The 20,038-nt window shown below is 38.1% G+C and overlaps 1 protein-coding gene across 1 annotated transcript in view; it reads left to right on the top strand.

The window, feature by feature from the left end:
• Positions 1-20,038, top strand: part of LOC137071174 (Fc receptor-like protein 5) — a 250,913-nt gene that overhangs the window by 15,246 nt on the left and 215,629 nt on the right. The window contains exons 8-9 of the mRNA XM_067438964.1: positions 1,620-1,898; positions 11,479-11,745. Coding sequence (XP_067295065.1) covers positions 1,620-1,898; positions 11,479-11,745 — 546 coding nt within the window. The remainder of the gene's footprint in view (positions 1-1,619; positions 1,899-11,478; positions 11,746-20,038) is intronic.

Below are 20,038 nucleotides of genomic sequence, written 5' to 3'. Positions count from 1 at the left end.
TCTCTGTGGTCATTAAAAATCCCAGGATGTCCTTCGGAAAAACAGTAAGGGTGTAACCCTAGTATCCTTGCCAAATTTGCCCATCATGGCCTCCTTATCATTCCCCAATACAACTAGCTTTCTCACTCTGTCTCCTCTCCACCAATAAGCTGGTGTGTGCATTTTGGTGCAATATGGCTGCCGTCGGATCATCCAGTTGGATGTTGCACATTGGTGGTGGTTAAGGAGATTCCCCTCTTCTATCTGTAAAGCGTTTTGAATACCCCGAAAAGCATGGATGACCTTCGTCAGTCAGTCCTATGATGTTGGTTGATACTACGGGGCCTACTGAAGCTGGTGGGGTGGGCCCGTATGCATTTCAAACCAGCCAATGCATGATCATTGATACTAAAGGGAAAGGGAAAGTTGACAACCAGTTCACATTTTACATCACAAATACAGTTATCCCAACTATCACTGAAAAGCCAGTCAAAAGCCTAGGCAAGCTGTTTGACAGCTCTTTTTCCGCCATATCACCCTGTTGCCTGAGACTGCTTTCCCAATGAAGCTAAGCAGGGCTGAGCCTGGTCAGTACCTAGATGGGAGCCCAACTGGAAAAACTAGGAGCTGCTGGAAGAGTTGTTAGTGAGGCCAGCAGGGGCTCTCACCCTGTGGTGTGTGGGGTTCCTAATTCTCCAGTATAGTGATGGGGACACTATACTGTCAAAGAGCACCTTTGAATGAGATGTTAAACCGAGGTCCATTGACTCTGTGGTCATTATAAATCCCAGGATGTCCTTCAGAAAAAGAGTAGGGCTGTAACCCCGACATCCTGGACAAATTTGCCCATTGATCTCTGTCTATTACGGCCTCCTAATAATACCCATCTCCTGATTGGTTACTTGTTTCATACCCTGTTTGTACCAGCATGGCAGAATCCTGCGGCCCCTTCTTGTATATTTAGCACCAATTTCAACAGTTGAGATCTTGGAGAGGAAAGTCAGTAAAGACTTGTTTCCATAGAGTGGTGCAGTACAATACAGTACAGTCGGGACGGTAAACCCTGATCCTGCTTGTGTTTCCACCATCAACAGTACACTTACTTGATAGGTGTGGTGATGTCAAAGTAGCGATCAATGTCATTTTTGCGTGAAGAAAAAGTGACAGTAAACAACAATAGAGGACATAAAGCAGATTTCCTTCTTGCTTCTCGGCATGTGGTTGTTTGTTAGAAGACAAGCACTGACATTAGGCATTGCTCAATACCAAGTATGCAAATTAAAGACTTGCTAAGTCCGAGAATTAATTCCAGAGGACGCGAGTCCACTAATTCTGCAGATACATAGTCTCAAATAGTGTACAGAGGTTGATTTCATACACAGCCTAGGAAACTAGGGCAAACAAGACAAAAAGGAACACGAAACATAGAGACAATACAGTAGAACTAAATAAACATTTAAATAAATGTCCATGAACAGAATGTTTGTGACAGCTGTGCCATGTGTATTGAAAAAGTATTTTTTTCTACTTGTCAAAGATTCATTCATTATTTTTCTGATGCAGACAAATAGTCAATGATGTGTGTAGCGCAGCTGAACTCTCACTCTTGAGGATCTTAATCTGTTCTTGTTCTCCTGCAGAACTAAAGCCGAAGCCTGAACTCACATCAGATCCTGCAGGAGCTGCACTGACAGGAAACACAGTGAATTTGACCTGCGGCATGGATCCGTCCACTGGACACTGGGACTTTTACTGGTACAAACACACATTGAACCCTGAGACAGAGAAGACAGAAACAAACCCTTACAGCCTGAAGATTGATTCAGTGTCTGATGGAGGCCAGTACTGGTGTAGAGCTGGAAGAGGGAAACCAGTCTATTACACACAATACAGTGATGCTCTGTGGGTAAATGTTACAGGTGAGAGAGGATGTGTGTGAATTTTGTGTATGAATTTACTTTTGTAATATTATTACAGGGGCAAAAAATACACAGTAATAAATTACATATGTACTGTTGAGAAGTATTAACAAAATTGTTCATTTATATGTCTTATGTGGTTACCTGATCATGTTGTGTAATCGCAAGATGACTTAACTTCATTTTCTGGCCCCTCCTCTCTTTGATATTGTAATCTCATGGGAGCGGTTGGTATCTTTCTATGTTTATCAGAGATTAAAGGATCCAGTGAACTGCTGTCTATTGTCCCGTGTCCACATTACTACACAACGCAGACAAGTCATTCATAACTGGTGTTGCTGGATGCGCTTTAAGCTGGGGAAGTGCGAACCGACTGGATGCTTTATCATACAGTATCATATCACTCACGGACAGATGTGTGTGTTTGTCACGTTCTCCTCAACAGCTCGTCCATCATCTTCTCTTCTGGCCGTTGGTGTGTCTGTAGGATTGAGTGTTTTCTTCTTGTTCTTCATCTCTCTGGTCCTGCTGTGGAGACACAAACACAAGAAAGGTGTGGAGCAGTTCATGACATGATGAAAGATTAAACCACATGAACAGCAACAAATGGAAGTTTCAGAAGTCTACACATTCACTACACACTCTTAGAAGAAAAGGTTCTATATAGAACCTTAAAAGCGCTACGTATTTGGAACCCCTAAAAGGTTCTATATAGAACCCTTTTTAAGTGCCAAAAGGGTTCTTTCTTGTCATTATAGAACCTTTTTAGCCTAAAAGGCTCTTTGGAGTTGAGTAAAGAACCGTATGGTATACACTTCATTAGGTTCATTGGGGTTCTATATAGAACCATTTACTCAACTCCAAAGAAGCTTTTATGCATGTAGGGCTGGGCGATAAAATGATCATGATAATTATCGCAAAATAATTTTCCTTGATAAAATGATAACAAGAGTTCGATAAATTCTCGATATAATAGGTGCCATGCGTAATGCTACGCATGCGTTTTGCAGACCGGCCTTCTGAGTGCCACACGCGGTGTTGTTTACAGTCACAGTGGCTGACAGGCTTGAAGGATCGGAGTGAAGTGGAGCGAGAAAAATGAGTGATAGAGAAAACAGATAGAAAACTCAGTGCTCACAACCAGCTCGGAGGACACATATCATTGACAAAAAAAAAAAAATGCTCACATTCAGTGGTTTGGAAATATTCTGGCTATCCCATCCGACATAAAACAGAGCAACTGGCGTGCACTGCTTATCATAGGTTCACCACACGGAATATAATTATTAAATGATCTTGCTTATTCGAAGTTCTTCCATATAGCATTGAGCCCAACACAACAGTAAATCTACATTAGCCTAATATCAGTTCACGCATAGGCTCATCACATTTTTAGTTGTAGTGGGTGACTTACAACAAGCTAAAGTTACCAAACTGTAATCAATAAAACATCGGACTTGTGGAGAAATACATTGATAATTGTTTGTCTTTGGTGATGCATCATCGCCTGTATCAAAAGACACAATTTCATCCGATGTTTAAAGTGAATAAAATAGTCTTGACAGCTTACTGGAGTTCCACAACTACTGAACTTTGTACTCTCTCCCGGCCAGCCCACTATCGGTGAGGTGTGTGTGTGTGTGTGTAAGGTGCGTGCGTGTGTGTGTGTGTGTGTGAGAGAGAGAGATGCGCGGTGGACCAATCCACTATGAGGCAAGAGAGGAGGGACTCAAAATGTTTCTAAACTTATGCTTCTAACTTTTTTTTTTTTTTTCATTTGCGTTTTTAGTGTTTTACTACTTACACAATTAAGTATATATAATGATATTATTGATATATAGTATAGAGTAAAAAAATGCTGACCAAAGTTAAGATTTTTATTTTACTTATTTATTTTATTTATATTGTCGATGTCATTTATTTAAGGATTGGCATGCTAACCAGAAGATTTTTTTTATTATTACTTTTTTTTTTTCATTGACAGACATTATGTTTAAAACACTTTGCATTTACAGTCAGCAGAGCCAAATGTTATATTTCAGTTATAGATTTTACTATTAATATTTATTTTATATATTATATTTATAATCTACTCTATAAATATTGCTTTTATTATTAATAAATAAATCTACCCAAGTTTTAATAAAGTGTTCACCTGTTTGGGAAGTGTTTGTCATGTTTTGACAATAAAGGATAGTTTAAAACTAGTTTTCTACATCTTTCACTCAGGAGCAATAAAATGCCTTCAAACTTTAAAGAAATAAAGATTTTACATTTATTGTGATATTTATCGATATTGACTGATATGGAAAATTATATTGTGATATTTTTTGGGGCCATAATCGCCCAGCCCTAACTACATGTTTAAAAATGAGCAGCTGAAAGGCGTTTGGTCGGTGATTTCTTCTTGGGCGCGGTTGTCTCAGCTGCTTCTGGAGCGATTTCTGCCATGATTTCTCTCAGCGAATCTGGCCTGACTGTGATCAACAATGAACCGGAGCTGCGCATTTTTTGACCACAGCATGAGAACCGAGTAGACTCAACCTGCTCTGTTCAGTGTCTGCTCCTCCACTAACGCCTTTGATTGTGTTTATTTGGAACAAAACTGAAGTTGAAAGACAGTTTAGTAAAGCTAAAACAACATACGAGTAGAGATACTGAACTTTATTTAAAGACTAAAACACGCAACTATGAACATTTTATTTTGGCATCATCGGATCAAATCCATAGCGTGCGCCGGTAATGAGCAAGGCTGTGTGTATATTTAATGTCATTTTGTGTATTAACATTGATAATATATTGGCAATGTCTTTAATGAAAGGAAGATCTCTGAAGGACTTACAGTGCAGTGTTTCATTCAGAAGTTGTTTTGCTCAGATTGAATCTCATCTGTCACGTGTGTGTGTGCGCGCGCGCGCGCGCGTGTGTGTAGGCCTATGTGTGTGTGTGTGTGTGTTTTCTTCATCTCCAGTCACTGCTGAAGCTTACATGTTTCAAAGCTAAATTATTTTTTTTTTTAAAAATCTGACTATCTGACTGTCAAATATTCAAAGTTTATCCAAACAGTCAACGGCTCTGATCATACACACTTAAATTTAAAGAGCAATACTGTCAAATCACACAAGAATGCATGATGTATGAATGCATTAATATTACATTCTGTCATGTTTTTAAAAATGTGGATCCTTATTTTAAACAGTTTATCCTGTCATATAAAAAACAAAGCAAAAAAGGGGAAGATCATGTCATTTCTCTTCACTTATTACTTTGTGTGTGTGTGTGTGTGTGTGTGTGTGTGTGTGTGTGTGTGTGTGTGTGTGTGTGTGTGTGTCAACCTACAACCACAGTATAAAAGAGTATAAAAGGCCTGAGAGCAGAAGAAAGTCAGTTGTACTTCGACATGTTTTTCACTGCGGCTCTGTGGGTTTAACCAATCCAGACTCTGACCAAAATAATGACAGTCAGAATACTTATTGTCATTGGACTCAAAACCAGTTTTGAATCGCATACAGATTTCTCTTATGAAATACAGATCATCATTGTAAAGACCACCTCTGATATTATCACATTTTAAACTTCTATAAGGCCTTCATACACACACAGTTATGATGAGGTGCTGCAGGAGTTTGATTGACAGCTGATGAAGATGAATGATGAAGACTGGCTTTAAATTATTCTCACTGACATCCGGTCACTCAGGTATCTCACATTCTCATTCTGATGAAATCTAACAACAACAAAATATCTGTGGTTGAATTACCCTTTAACGTTTTGTTGTGAAATCACCCAGAAGTTCTTGGTAACACTGGTGTTCTCATCCTTCCCTTTTCTCAACCGCTGAGACTGTCAACATTTGGCAATACCTCGATGGACTCTGACAGTAATTTGTAAGGGTTGTGTTAAAGTGATCTGCATAAAGATCAGATCAATTATTGAAATAAATCACTTCTCATTCAGTCTGATGTAGTTTTGCATCCATCAATAACAAACCATCGGTATAATACACATATGAATATATTAAGGCTTTTCTTATAATGTAGGCAAAGCTCTTTATTGAGGAACTCTTTCAACATTTCTTAATAGAGGATTCTGCTACTGCTTTTGTTCTAAACTCTTGATAGTTTCTGAATTCAGGGAAGTACAGGTTCTTCTAAAAAAGTTCATTATTTTTCATAATGTAATGATAAAAATTAAACTTTCATTTAAATTAGATTCATTGCACTCCAACTGAAATATTTCAGGTCTTTTATTGTTTTAATACTGATGATTTTGGCATACAGCTCACGAAAACCCAAAATTCTCAAAATAATTAGCATATCACATGGAAAGGTTCTCTAAACGAGCTATTACCCTAATCATCTAAATCAACTAATTCACTCTAAACACCTGCAAACGATTCCTGAGGCTTTTAAAATCTCCCAGCCTGGTTCATTACTCAAAACCGCAATCATGGGTAAGACTGCCGACCTGACTGCTGTCCAGAAGGCCATCATTGACACCCTCAAGCGAGAGGGTAAGACACAGAAAGACATTTCTGAACGAATAGGCTGTTCCCAGAGTGCTGTATCAAGGCACCTCAGTGGGAAGTCTGTGGGAAGGAAAAAACGTGGCAAAAAATGCTGCACAACGAGAAGAGGTGACGGGACCCTGAGGAAGATTGTGGAGAAGGACCGATTCCAGACCTTGGGGGACCTGCGGAAGCAGTGGACTGAGTCTGGAGTAGAAACATCCAGAGCCACCGTGCACAGGAGTGTGCAGGAAATGGGCTACAGGTGCCGCATTCCCCAGGTCAGGACACTTTTGGGCTACAGAGAAGCAGCACTGGTCTGTTGCTCAGTGGTCCAAAGTACTTTTTTCGCATGAAAGCAAATTTTGCATGTCATTCGGAAATCAAGGTGCCAGAGTCTGGAGGAAGACTGGGGAGAAGGAAATGCCAAAATGCCTGAAGTCCAGTGTCAAGTCCCCACAGTCAGTGATGGTCTGGGGTGCCATGTCAGCTGCTTGCAGCTCGCTATCAGGAGATTGTGGAGCACTTCATGCTTCCATCTGCTGAAAAGCTTTATGGAGATGAAGATTTGGTTTTTCAGCACGACCTGGCACCTGCTCACAGTGCCAAAACCACTGGTCAATGGTTTACTGACCATGGTATTACTGTGCTCAATTGGCCTGCCAAATCTCCTGACCTGAACCCCATAGAGAATCTGTGGGATATTGTGAAGAGAAAGTTGAGAGACACAAGACCCAACACTCTGGATGAGCTTAAGGCCGCTATCGAAGCATCCTGGGCCTCCAGAACACCTCAGCAGTGCCACCGGCTGATCGCCTCCATGCCACGCCCCATTGAAGCAGTCATTTCTGCAAAAGGATTCCCCACCAAGTATTGAGTGTATAACTGAATATAATTATTTGAAGGTTGACTTTTTTTGTATTAAAAACACTTTTCCTTTATTGGTCAGATGAAATATGCTAATTTTTTGAGATTGAGATTTTGGGTTTTCATGAGCTGTATGCCTAAATCATCAGTATTAAAACAATAAAAGACCTGAAATATTTCAATTGGTTTGCAATGAATCTAAAATATATGAAAGTTTAATTTTTATCATTACATTATGGAAAATAATGAACTTTATCACAATATGCTATTTTTTTAGAAGGACCTGTATAAGCATGAAGTATAAGCAGAAAAGTGTTGTTTGATGCTAACTCTGACCTGAACTGCGGCTTCTTCTCTGTGTGTTTGTACAGGAAGTGTTGAGTCTATAAGACAGAGTGTGTGTTTGACAGCGTGTCATTAATACATCAGTATGGAGCTCAGTTCACTTCCTCTAATACTCTGTGAGTATGATTTTATCATTTATGCATCATTTTTGCATTGTTTATAATGATGTAGTGAATCAGTGATCATTTGTTTTTCATCTTGCTATCACATGTGAATGTGTATCAATAGTATGAGTGTGCAATCTCGTGAAATGTATAAGCCAAAATTAGTTTTCGCCTACATATGCTACACAGTTTTTCCGCATACCCACTTTATGGCGTATATATGACACACTCTTGGGTAGGATGGGGGTGGTGGGGTGGGTGTTTCGTGCCATTAAGTGCTATCCACGAGATTGCACACTCGTACTATTTACACATTTTCGTGAGATCGGGCTGCTTCATTACATATTGAATCTATTTTTCATTCATGCTGTTAATAATTTGAGTGTTAAATCATCTGTAGCTCATGATATCTGTGTGTGAAAGTGAAAAACACTTGATGTTGATCTGAATGAGATCAGTGTATTCAGATCCCGTGTACATTACCAGTGATGTCACTTCCTATAGCACTGATGGTATAGTAAATAATCTCCACAGTCCGTTAGCGTGAGCTTTTCTTCACACTGTGGTTTCAATCAAATCATGACAGCAGTTTTTCTTTATATTTCCTCTTTCACCCTCAATATGTCCAGTTATTATTGACTGCCTTAAATAGACGTGAAAGAATAGAGATCTCTTGCATCAAATCATAGTTTATGCTGCTCTTCTTTTTTCTTTTTTTTTTAAAGTTTCCTGTATGAGCCTATTTATATAACATTTAAGTGTGTGTGTGTGTGTGTGTGTGTGTGTGTGTGTGTGTGTGTGTGTGTGTGTGTGTGTGTGTGTGTGTGTGTGTGTGTGTGTGTGTGTTTGTACTTGTTTTTATTACACTATCACTAGATATTCTTTAAGATGTTTTCTTCACACTTCCACACCCTTCATTCTTCCTGTGAAAGAATAGAGATCTTGCATCAAATCAACTTCGTCGCTGCTTCTGTTTTTTTCTTTAAAAAAAAAGTACCCTGGATGAGCCTGTTTTAATGTGTGTGTGTGTGTGTGTGTGTGTGTGTGTGTGTGTGTGTGTGTGTGTGTGTGTGTGTGTGTGTGTGTGTGTGTGTGTGTGTGTGTGTGTGTGTGTCTTTTTGCTTTTTAGTGCTGATTTCAAACACCCGCCCTGGACATGCTCACGGTGATTTCCATATTTATATTTTCTTCAAATCTTCACACATATAACACACGGACAGAAAGCATTTATAGCAGCGTGTCAAGAGTGTTCCTGTCATTTATTGGGTCCTCACTGATGCTGATGAGCTGTGTACGAAACTAATGTCTCATATAATTAATGTTTAAACTATATCTGGATGTTTTAAGTGAAGTTATAGAGACCAAAGGCTAGCTTGACGTGGTCATACTCAATTCTAGAATATGAGTCTGAAACTGCTCCATTGGGCTGTGATTATGGGGCGTGTTTCAACTGAACCGGGAGAGACATCAATTGGATATACCTACAACCAATCAGAGCAACGGAGTGACATTAGTAGTCAAAATGTCAACAGAACTCAACTGCACTGTGTTGCCAAGTCAGTTAGTAATCGGACGGACAGTAATCATTTGTTTACTGATTGTCTACAACAACCTGTGCTGCTTTTGCTAGTTATGTATTGGTTTACTAAAGAGGTAATTAACAAAATGTCAATTTTGCAAGCACTTATAGGCTACTAAAGCGTATTTCTGAAAGCTTCTAAAGCTACATTTAAAATGAAAATAATGTATATTGTAATGTAATGTAACATCATCAGACAGAAAGAGCAAAACTAATATTTACTGAATGCAGAACGAACCTCGCAAAAGACTTTGCGGTTGAAAAAATGCGGTTGAAATAAAATGCTGCGTGAGCTCAACCAATCAGCATGTTCAGCGCCCAAGTCCCACCCCCGAAAGTTCCTGAACTTTGAAAATTTAATTGATTCCAGAACCAGGAATTGGAATTTTGTATAATTTATACAAAAATTTCAGAATCAAACAGCCCTAGTCTCACTTACTTCCTGTGGTGTGTGCGCGTTCTCAAGTGGCCAAGACTGCAACTGTGGGTATTTGGACAGGTCAAACATATCAAACATTAAACAGTGTATACTGTACTAAACTATAAATGGAATGTTATGTTCACAAAAAGAAAACTTACAATTATACAAGTAATGCAGTATAAAGCACTAAACTACTAGTTTACTGAGAGTATACTTCAAAGTGTAGCTGCTTTCATAAACTAAAAAAAGTGCTACAATTATTTGACTAGTAAAGTTTCAGTATACCTATATGTTAACTTGTAGTATAATTGCAGTACAAATGGAAAACGTAGTTCTATAAGTTTACTACTGTTACCCTTAAAGAAGTATACTTTTATACTTTAAAAAGTGGGCCATTTTGGCCCTAGTAGTATTGAAAAAGTACATTGACAAGTAAACTAGTACACAGATTAGTACATAAAATATACATCAAAATATACTTGAACTTTACTAATATACTTATTTTTCATAAGGGTAGTCCCAGAAAGTCCAGCACAGTACATGTAGAGAGTTTTTTTTATGGATATATAATAGTAGTCCTAAGTGTTAGGATTATTGTAGAAAATGCCTCTTCAGTCGTTTCTTTAAAAAATGGTTACAGACTCAGCAGTTCGGGTTGAGATGGGCAGGTTATTCCACCAGCAGTGAACAGAACCCAAGCTTCTGGAGCGCACATAAGTCTGGAGTAATGAGTTTAGGTACAGGGGTGCAGAGCCAGTGATTGTTCTGTAGGCAAACATTAGTGCCTTAAATCAAAGTCCCTTTAAGACAAGTCCTTTCACTCGGCGGCCATCTTTGAAATACCTCTCTGGCATGAGAGTGCAGCTCCATCTCTTCAAACGGGCAAACATCAAATTATACAAAACTTTTTGACACGCTTACGATTCAATTTCATATTTCAAATCACCAATGAATCTGACAACAACTGTCTCATACATTTGGTTTCTAGGTGCTTGAATTATGACGACAAACCTGCAGTTTTCAGTCTGAACAAAGCTAATGCGCAATCCTCTGAACACTGCCTGGTTCTATAGCAACTGGAGCTTTTAAAGGCAGCTGCAGGGACGCAGTGACTTTACTAATCAACGATTGGCTCTTTCATTTAAAAGGCGGGGCTTATTCGCCACATTGAGCTTTGCAATATCTCCTATTCATAAGTAATCAGAGTCCACTGTTCCTAAATATAAAGTCTTTGCTTTATTTTGAAAAAACGTGGCAATTGGCACCCAGTGCACATTTATGAGGAGAGGTTATCTCTTTGGCTTGTGAAAGATCATTCTCACTGATGCATTCTGGGATCAGCTGCAGCGGTTTGACTGATGCGGTAAGGCCATTACAATAGTCCCGTCTGGAGAGAACAAGAGCTTCGACAAGGAGTTGTGTAGCTCCGGTAGGAAGGGCCTGATCCTCCTGATGTCATTTAAGGAAAATCTGCAGGACCGGCAGTTAAAATAAGTTATGCTCAGAAGTATGATGACATGATAAGAGGGGCTTTTAATTGCAGAGAAGAAAAGGAGAAGGTTGTAAATCGAGTAAATGATGAGTTTATTGTTCTCTTATTGTATTTCAGAGCAGTAAGTGATTTAATGATATTTAATTTGTATTGCGCTATTATTGGACAAAGACAAGAAATACACACACTGCCATTTTCACTATTCTCACTTATCTTGGTTTCTTTGTATGTTGTATCATAACTTCTGTTTGTGCACTTCTTACAGAGAAACCTAAAGCTGTTCTGTCTGTAAAGCCTGAACCACCACAGATACTCAGAGGAGAGACTGTCACTCTCACATGTGACGTACAGGGGGAAGGATGGACATACGGATGGCTGTGTGATAGTGAAGATCAGCGCTTTAATGGGAAAGAGTTCAAGATCACTGCAGATCACACACAGAAGTGCAGGTGTTACGGCTGTAAAAGATCAGGATCAGGATCAGGATATTCTTGCTCTCAGTTTAGTGATGAAGTGACTCTGACTGTGACGGGTGAGTGATCATCACTGACATCAGGATCTTCTCAAATGATGAACAATTAATAAACTGCAAATGAAAAAATAAACTGTACTAGTAAACATTTCTGCTTCATGTTAGATAGACTGAACTGTGAGATACATAAGGATTTTAAAAAGCCATGTCTCACAGGTTCTGTCATCCTTTACTCGCCCTCATGTTGTTCTAAACCTGGGATCTGTTATTTGTTCCTCACTTAATATCTGAGATGAGTCGACAGATCCCAGATCTTCTAATCGTTATAACTGATCTCTGATTTGTTTCTTAAAACGAATTTGCCGATTGGATTAAATATCATTAAACTGTCTGAGATTATGGCACATCCTCATGATCGCTGAAGAGGGAAGATGCTTCGAAATCATGATCAGCAATGCAGCGATTGGCTGGCGGCAAGACAGCAATGTAATGACGTCATATCATTAATAAAAGCCACCTGGCAAAAAAACTGGACAAAAGAAAAGAAAAAAACTTTATAAGGAAACAGCCAATAAGCGACCAAAACAACATACAAGTTTTAATAGATAAATGTAAACAATAGAAAACAAGATTCCTGATTATTTGTTTATTCACAATTTTTAGTATTTGTACAGGCTTTACATTTTTATTTCAATGTTATAACTAGCATTTAATTCAATTTGAAGCAGATTTGTTACATGTAAGGGAAAATGTACACCCAGCCAGTTGTTATGGCAGAATAAACCCCCGATAGAGCGATCAGGACCCCGACTCTTGCGTCTCTCTGAGGGGGTTTATTCTGCGATAACAACCGGCTGGGTGTACATTATCCCGCTTATTACACGGCTAGCAGTTACTTGTCTCAAATAAATTATACACAAATTGTATACTCATATTGTATGAGTTTAAATATTTTATAAGCTCTTATGCCAACCCGATAACACATAAATGCGTATAAATAGTCGAATGTGCAATGTCGTGGAATGTATACGGCAAAACTCATTTTGGCGTGCATATGATACGCTGTTTTTCGCGTGCATATGATACGCACTTTATGGCGTATATATGACACGCTCTTGGGTAGGTTTAGGGTGGTGGGGTGGGGTGTTCGTATGCATAATACGCCATAAAATGCATGTCATATGCACGCGAAAAACAGCGTGCCATAGACACGCCAAAATGAGTTTTGGCGTATACATTCCACAACATTGCACACTCGTACTATTTATACGCATTTTTGTGAGAATACCCTGCTAATGCAAAGCTTCCGCAAAGAAAAACTGTTCCAAGCCTTTATCTATTGCTGAAAATATTTATTTCGTTTTTTTACCCTATATGTTGAAATTAATGCTGAAAGGCATAGGTCACCCATAAATTAAGATTAGCCCATGATTCACTCACCTTCACGTCATCCTAGGTGTACATGACATTCTTCTTTCAGATTAATAAAATCGGAGTCATATTTAAAAAGTTCTGGCTAATCCAAGCTTTGGCTGTAGTTGTAGCTCTGTTTTTGAAGTCCATAAAATGCATCTGTAAGGCGGATGCCAAGTCATCTGGCCTGAGAAACAAAGAACTCTCCAGAAGAATTAACATTTGAACACTCCCCTGCGACTCCACCACACATCACCTTCACACTCTGCATATTACCACCTGTACTTGCCTTTTCTCCCCCTCCAGGAAAACCAATACAAAAGCTATATAATGGTAATTGTGTACAATTAAAAAACTATGCATGTTGAGTATCATTTGAAATGTCTCAGTGCATCTGGTAAAGTGGTCTCATTCTCCCAACTATAATTCAAACCCCCAAGAAATTTTAATAAGTTAAAGGGTTAGTTAACCCAAAAAGGAAAATTATGTCATTAATTACTCACCCTCATGTCGTTGGACACCTGTAAGACCTTCGTTCATCTTCAGAACACAAATGAAGATATTTTTGTTGAAAGCTGATGGCTGAGAAAGGCTTCAGAAAGGCCTCCATTGGCATTCAGTACATTCCCACTGACCCACTCACAAGACCCAATTAGGCACTAAAGACTTCATTACAAAGTCCATCTCGATACAGTGGCTGTACAATAATTTTACAATGTTCGTATGTATAATACACCATAAAGTGCGTATCTTATGCACGCAAAAAACCGCGTACCATAAGCACGCCAAAACTCATTTTGGCGTATACATTCCACGAGATTGCAAACTCGTACTATTTATACGCATTTTCGTGAGATCCGTCTCATGGGTCTTGTGAGTGGGTCAGTGGAAATGTACTAAATGCCAATGGAGGCTTACGGTGCACAGTTCACGTTTTCTTCGAACCATCTCTGATGGACCGTCACGTCTCCTGCCAGCTTCTGAACCACAGACAGTATAACATTAGTGTTATTGTATGTATTTGAGTGAACTTGGATAAGTTATGACAACATAAGTTTTTACATTGTTTTAACTCATCAAAATAAGTTAAGAAATGTTAAACTTTTTTTTATTAGATACACAAGATGTAACTAATTTTTTAAAGTCAGTTTAACATAATTTAAGTTGAAAAAACTTAAATATCCATGTCGACTGTACTGCAAAGGGTCAAAATTTGCCTTTTTTTACAGTGTACATGGCATGAATAAGATACTTACATTACCAGCACATATTTTTTTTTTTTTTGTAAAGTGTCAGACTGTATACATTTGTGTTAATGTACGTACAATATTTGTTCATCAATATTGAAATGGTTTTACGTAGGCCTAAAAACAACGGAAAAGAAGCATTGCATATAACTTGCATGTTTATTCGTTTATCATCATCACTTACATGAGTATTACGCGTCTCAGTGTGGGCGGGGCCTGAGAGATCATTTAAAGGCCTTTGCAGGTGTTTTGAGTTAATTAGCTGATAAGAGTGTAGCACCAGGGGTCTTCAATATTGAACCTTTTCGCAATATTCTATGGCCCCATCCACACGAAGCCAGAGCCAATCCAATCTTCTTCTTTTTTTCAGAAAATATCGGATTCATGCTTCTAAAACGCCGGATACGTGTAAACGAAATGATGATACGTGTGGATGGGGCCTAATTTTCTGTGATACTGAATTTGGGATTTTCCTTAGTCGTCAGTTATAATCATCAAAATTAAAATAAATAAACATTTGAAATATATCAGTCTGTGAGTAATGAATGAATATAATATACAAGTTTCACTTATTGAATGGAATTAGTGAAATAAATCAAAATGTTGATGATATTCTAATTATATGACCAGCACCTGTGTGTGTGTGTAATTTATATATATATAAAGTTTTTTCTGTTTCTCAGGATGATGATGTTAAAATACTAGTAACACATTAAAGCAATGTAAAGGCAGACTAATTGATTAATAGATATTTTTAAAATTCCAATTATTGGTAAAAGTGATGACTTGTAAATTAATAATCATACATTTCTCACTGTACACTGCTATGGTGGAGCCGTGGCTTAGCCTGCACTTTACTGGAGCACCCTCAGTGGTTTGATTTCAGAACCGGGCTGTTCCCAATACAGTAAAGTCACAGTAAAACCAGGGTTTTTTTTGTTTGTTTGTTTTTTACAGTAAAGTTACCCAGTGTACATACTAGCCCAAAATCATCAGTAAAGTATTGTTGATTTTACATGACATTTCTGAGAGTGCAGTGACATGAAGAGTTTAGGGCATATCAAATCAATTCCCTTATGTTGGCTTCTTTGGGTGCTGCTGTATATCATAACCTCTGTTTCTTCAATTACAGAGAGACCTAAAGCTGTTCTGACTGTAAAGCCTGAACCATCACAGATATTCAGAGGAGAGACTGTCACTCTCACATGTGACGTACAGGGGGAAGGATGGACATACAGATGGCAGTGTGATGGTAAAGATCAGCGCTCTAATGAGAAAGAGTTCAAGATCACTGCAGATCACACACAGATGTGCTGGTGTTACGGCTGTAGAGGATCAGGATCAGGATCAGGATCAGGATCAGTCTGCTCTGACGCGAGTGATGAAGTGACTCTGACTGTGACGGGTGAGTGATCATCACTGACATCAGGATCTTCTCAAATGATGAACAATTAATAAACTGCAAATGAAAAAATAAACTGTACTAGTAAACATTTCTGCTTCATGTTAGATTGAACTGTGAGATACATAAGGATTTTAAAAAGCCATGTCTCACAGGTTCTGTCATCATTTACTCGCCCTCATGTTGTTCTAAACCTGGGGTCCGTTATTGGTTCCTCACTTAATATCTGAGATGATTCGACAGATCCCAGATCTTCTAATCGTGATAACTGATCTCTGATTTGTTTCTTAAAACGAATTTGCAGATTGGATTCAAATATCATTAAACTGTCTGAGATTATGGCACGTCCTCATGATCGCTGAAGAGGGAAGATGCTTCGAAATCATGATCAGCAATGCAGCGATTGGCTGGCGGCAAGACAGCAATGTAATGACGTCATATCATTAATAAAAGCCACCTGGCAAAAAAACTGGACAAAAGAAAAGAAAAAAACTTTATAAGGAAACAGCCAATAAGCGACCAAAAAAAAAAAAACGTACAAGTTTTAATAGATAAATGTAAACAATAGAAAACAAGATTCCTGATTATTTGTTTATTCACAATTTTTAGTATTTGTACAGGCTTTACATTTTTATTTCAATGTTATAATTAGCATTTAATTCAATTTGAAGCAGATTTGCTACATGTAAGGGAAAATGTACACCCAGTTCGTATGTATAATACGCCATAAAATGCATGTCATATGCACGTGAAAAACAGCGTGCCATAGACACGCCAAAATGAGTTTTGGCGTATACATTCCACAACATTGCACACTCGTACTATTTATACGCATTTTTGTGAGAATACCCTGCTAATGCAAAGCTTCCGCAAAGAAAAACTGTTCCAAGCCTTTATCTATTGCTGAAAATATTTATTTCGTTTTTTTACCCTATATGTTGAAATTAATGCTGAAAGGCATAGGTCACCCATAAATTAAGATTAGCCCATGATTCACTCACCTTCACGTCATCCTAGGTGTACATGACATTCTTCTTTCAGATTAATAAAATCGGAGTCATATTTAAAAAGTTCTGGCTAATCCAAGCTTTGGCTGTAGTTGTAGCTCTGTTTTTGAAGTCCATAAAATGCATCTGTAAGGCGGATGCCAAGTCATCTGGCCTGAGAAACAAAGAACTCTCCAGAAGAATTAACATTTGAACACTCCCCTGCGACTCCATCACACATCACCTTCACACTCTGCATATTACCACCTGTACTTGCCTTTTCTCCCCCTCCAGGAAAACCAATACAAAAGCTATATAATGGTAATTGTGTACAATTAAAAACTATACATGTTGAGTATCATTTGAAATGTCTCAGTGCATCTGGTAAAGTGGTCTCATTCTCCCAACTATAATTCAAACCCCCAAGAAGTTTTAATAAGTTAAAGGGTTAGTTAACCCAAAAAGGAAAATTATGTCATTAATTACTCACCCTCATGTCGTTGGACACCTGTAAGACCTTCGTTCATCTTCAGAACACAAATGAAGATATTTTTGTTGAAAGCTGATGGCTGAGAAAGGCTTCAGAAAGGCCTCCATTGGCATTCAGTACATTCCCACTGACCTACTCACAAGACCCAATTAGGCACTAAAGACTTCATTACAAAGTCCATCTCGATACAGTGGCTGTACAATAATTTTACAATGTTCGTATGTATAATACGCCATAAAGTGCGTATCTTATGCACGCGAAAAACCGCGTACCATAAGCACGCCAAAACTCATTTTGGCGTATACATTCCACGAGATTGCAAACTCGTACTATTTATACGCATTTTCGTGAGATCCGTCTCATGGGTCTTGTGAGTAGGTCAGTGGAAATGTACTAAATGCCAATGGAGGCTTACGGTGCACAGTTCACGTTTTCTTCGAACCTCATCTCTGATGGACCGTCACGCCTCCCGCCAGCTTCTGAACCACAGACAGTATAACATTAGTGTTATTGTATGTATTTGAGTGAACTTGAAGTTAGGACAACATAAGTTTTTACATTGTTTTAACTCATCAAAATAAGTTAAGAAATGTTAAACTTTTTTTTATTAGATACACAAGATGTAACTAATTTTTTAAAGTCAGTTTTTAAGTTGAAAAAACTTAAATATCCATGTCGACTGTACTGCAAAAGGTCAAAATTTGCCTTTTTTTACAGTGTACATGGCATGAATAAGATACTTACATTACCAGCACATCATTTTTTTTTTGTAAAGTGTCAGACTGTATACATTTGTGTTAATGTACGTACAATATTTGTTCATCAATATTGAAATGGTTTTACGTAGGCCTAAAAACAACGGAAAAGAAGCATTGCATGTAACTTGCATGTTTATTCGTTTATCATCATCACTTACATGAGTATTACGCGTCTCAGTGTGGGCGGGGCCTGAGAGATCATTTAAAGGCCTTTGCAGGTGTTTTGAGTTAATTAGCTGATAAGAGTGTAGCACCAGGGGTCTTCAATATTGAACCTTTTCGCAATATTCTATGGCCCCATCCACACGAAGCCAGAGCCAATCCAATCTTCTTCTTTTTTTCAGAAAATATCGGATTCATGCTTCTAAAACGCCGGATACGTGTAAACGAAATGATGATACGTGTGGATGGGGCCTAATTTTCTGTGATACTGAATTTGGGATTTTCCTTAGTCGTCAGTTATAATCATCAAAATTAAAATAAATAAACATTTGAAATATAACAGTCTGTGAGTAATGAATGAATATAATATACAAGTTTCACTTATTGAATGGAATTAGTGAAATAAATCAAAATGTTGATGATATTCTAATTATATGACCAGCACCTGTGTGTGTGTGTAATTTATATATATATAAAGTTTTTTCTGTTTCTCAGGATGATGATGTTAAAATACTAGTAACACATTAAAGCAATGTAAAGGCAGACTAATTGATTAATAGATATTTTTAAAATTCCAATTATTGGTAAAAGTGATGACTTGTAAATTAATAATCATACATTTCTCACTGTACACTGCTATGGTGGAGCCGTGGCTTAGCCTGCACTTTACTGGAGCACCCTCAGTGGTTTGATTTCAGAACCGGGCTGTTCCCAATACAGTAAAGTCACAGTAAAACCAGGGTTTTTTTTGTTTGTTTGTTTTTTACAGTAAAGTTACCCAGTGTACATACTAGCCCAAAATCATCAGTAAAGTATTGTTGATTTTACATGACATTTCTGAGAGTGCAGTGACATGAAGAGTTTAGGGCATATCAAATCAATTCCCTTATGTTGGCTTCTTTGGGTGCTGCTGTATATCATAACCTCTGTTTCTTCAATTACAGAGAGACCTAAAGCTGTTCTGACTGTAAAGCCTGAACCATCACAGATATTCAGAGGAGAGACTGTCACTCTCACATGTGACGTACAGGGGGAAGGATGGACATACAGATGGCAGTGTGATGGTAAAGATCAGCGCTCTAATGAGAAAGAGTTCAAGATCACTGCAGATCACACACAGATGTGCAGGTGTTACGGCTGTAGAGGATCAGGATCAGGATCAGGACCATTCAGCTCTCAGTGGAGTAATGAAGTGACTCTGACTGTGACGGGTGAGTGATCATCACTGACATCAGGATCTTCTCAAATGATGAACAATTAATAAACTGCAAATGAAAAAATAAACTGTACTAGTAAACATTTCTGCTTCATGTTAGATAGACTGAACTGTGAGATACATAAGGATTTTAAAAAGCCATGTCTCACAGGTTCTGTCATCATTTACTCGCCCTCATGTTGTTCTAAACCTGGGGTCCGTTATTGGTTCCTCACTTAATATCTGAGATGATTCGACAGATCCCAGATCTTCTAATCGTGATAACTGATCTCTGATTTGTTTCTTAAAACGAATTTGCAGATTGGATTCAAATATCATTAAACTGTCTGAGATTATGGCACGTCCTCATGATCGCTGAAGAGGGAAGATGCTTCGAAATCATGATCAGCAATGCAGCGATTGGCTGGCGGCAAGACAGCAATGTAATGACGTCATATCATTAATAAAAGCCATGCACCTGGCAAAAAAAAAAAACTGGACAAAAGAAAAAGAAAAAAACTTTATAAGGAAACAGCCAATAAGCGACCAAAAAAAAAACGTACAAGTTTTAATAGACAAATGTAAACAATAGAAAACAAGATTCCTGATTATTTGTTTATTCACAATTTTTAGTATTTGTACAGGCTTTACATTTTTATTTCAATGTTATAATTAGCATTTAATTCAATTTGAAGCAGAT

Source organism: Pseudorasbora parva, chromosome 1, assembly GCF_024679245.1.
Source record: "Pseudorasbora parva isolate DD20220531a chromosome 1, ASM2467924v1, whole genome shotgun sequence".
Taxonomy (NCBI): Eukaryota; Metazoa; Chordata; class Actinopteri; order Cypriniformes; family Gobionidae; genus Pseudorasbora; species Pseudorasbora parva.
Note: the sequence above shows the minus strand (reverse complement) of the source record. Positions and strands in the feature narration are given on the sequence as shown.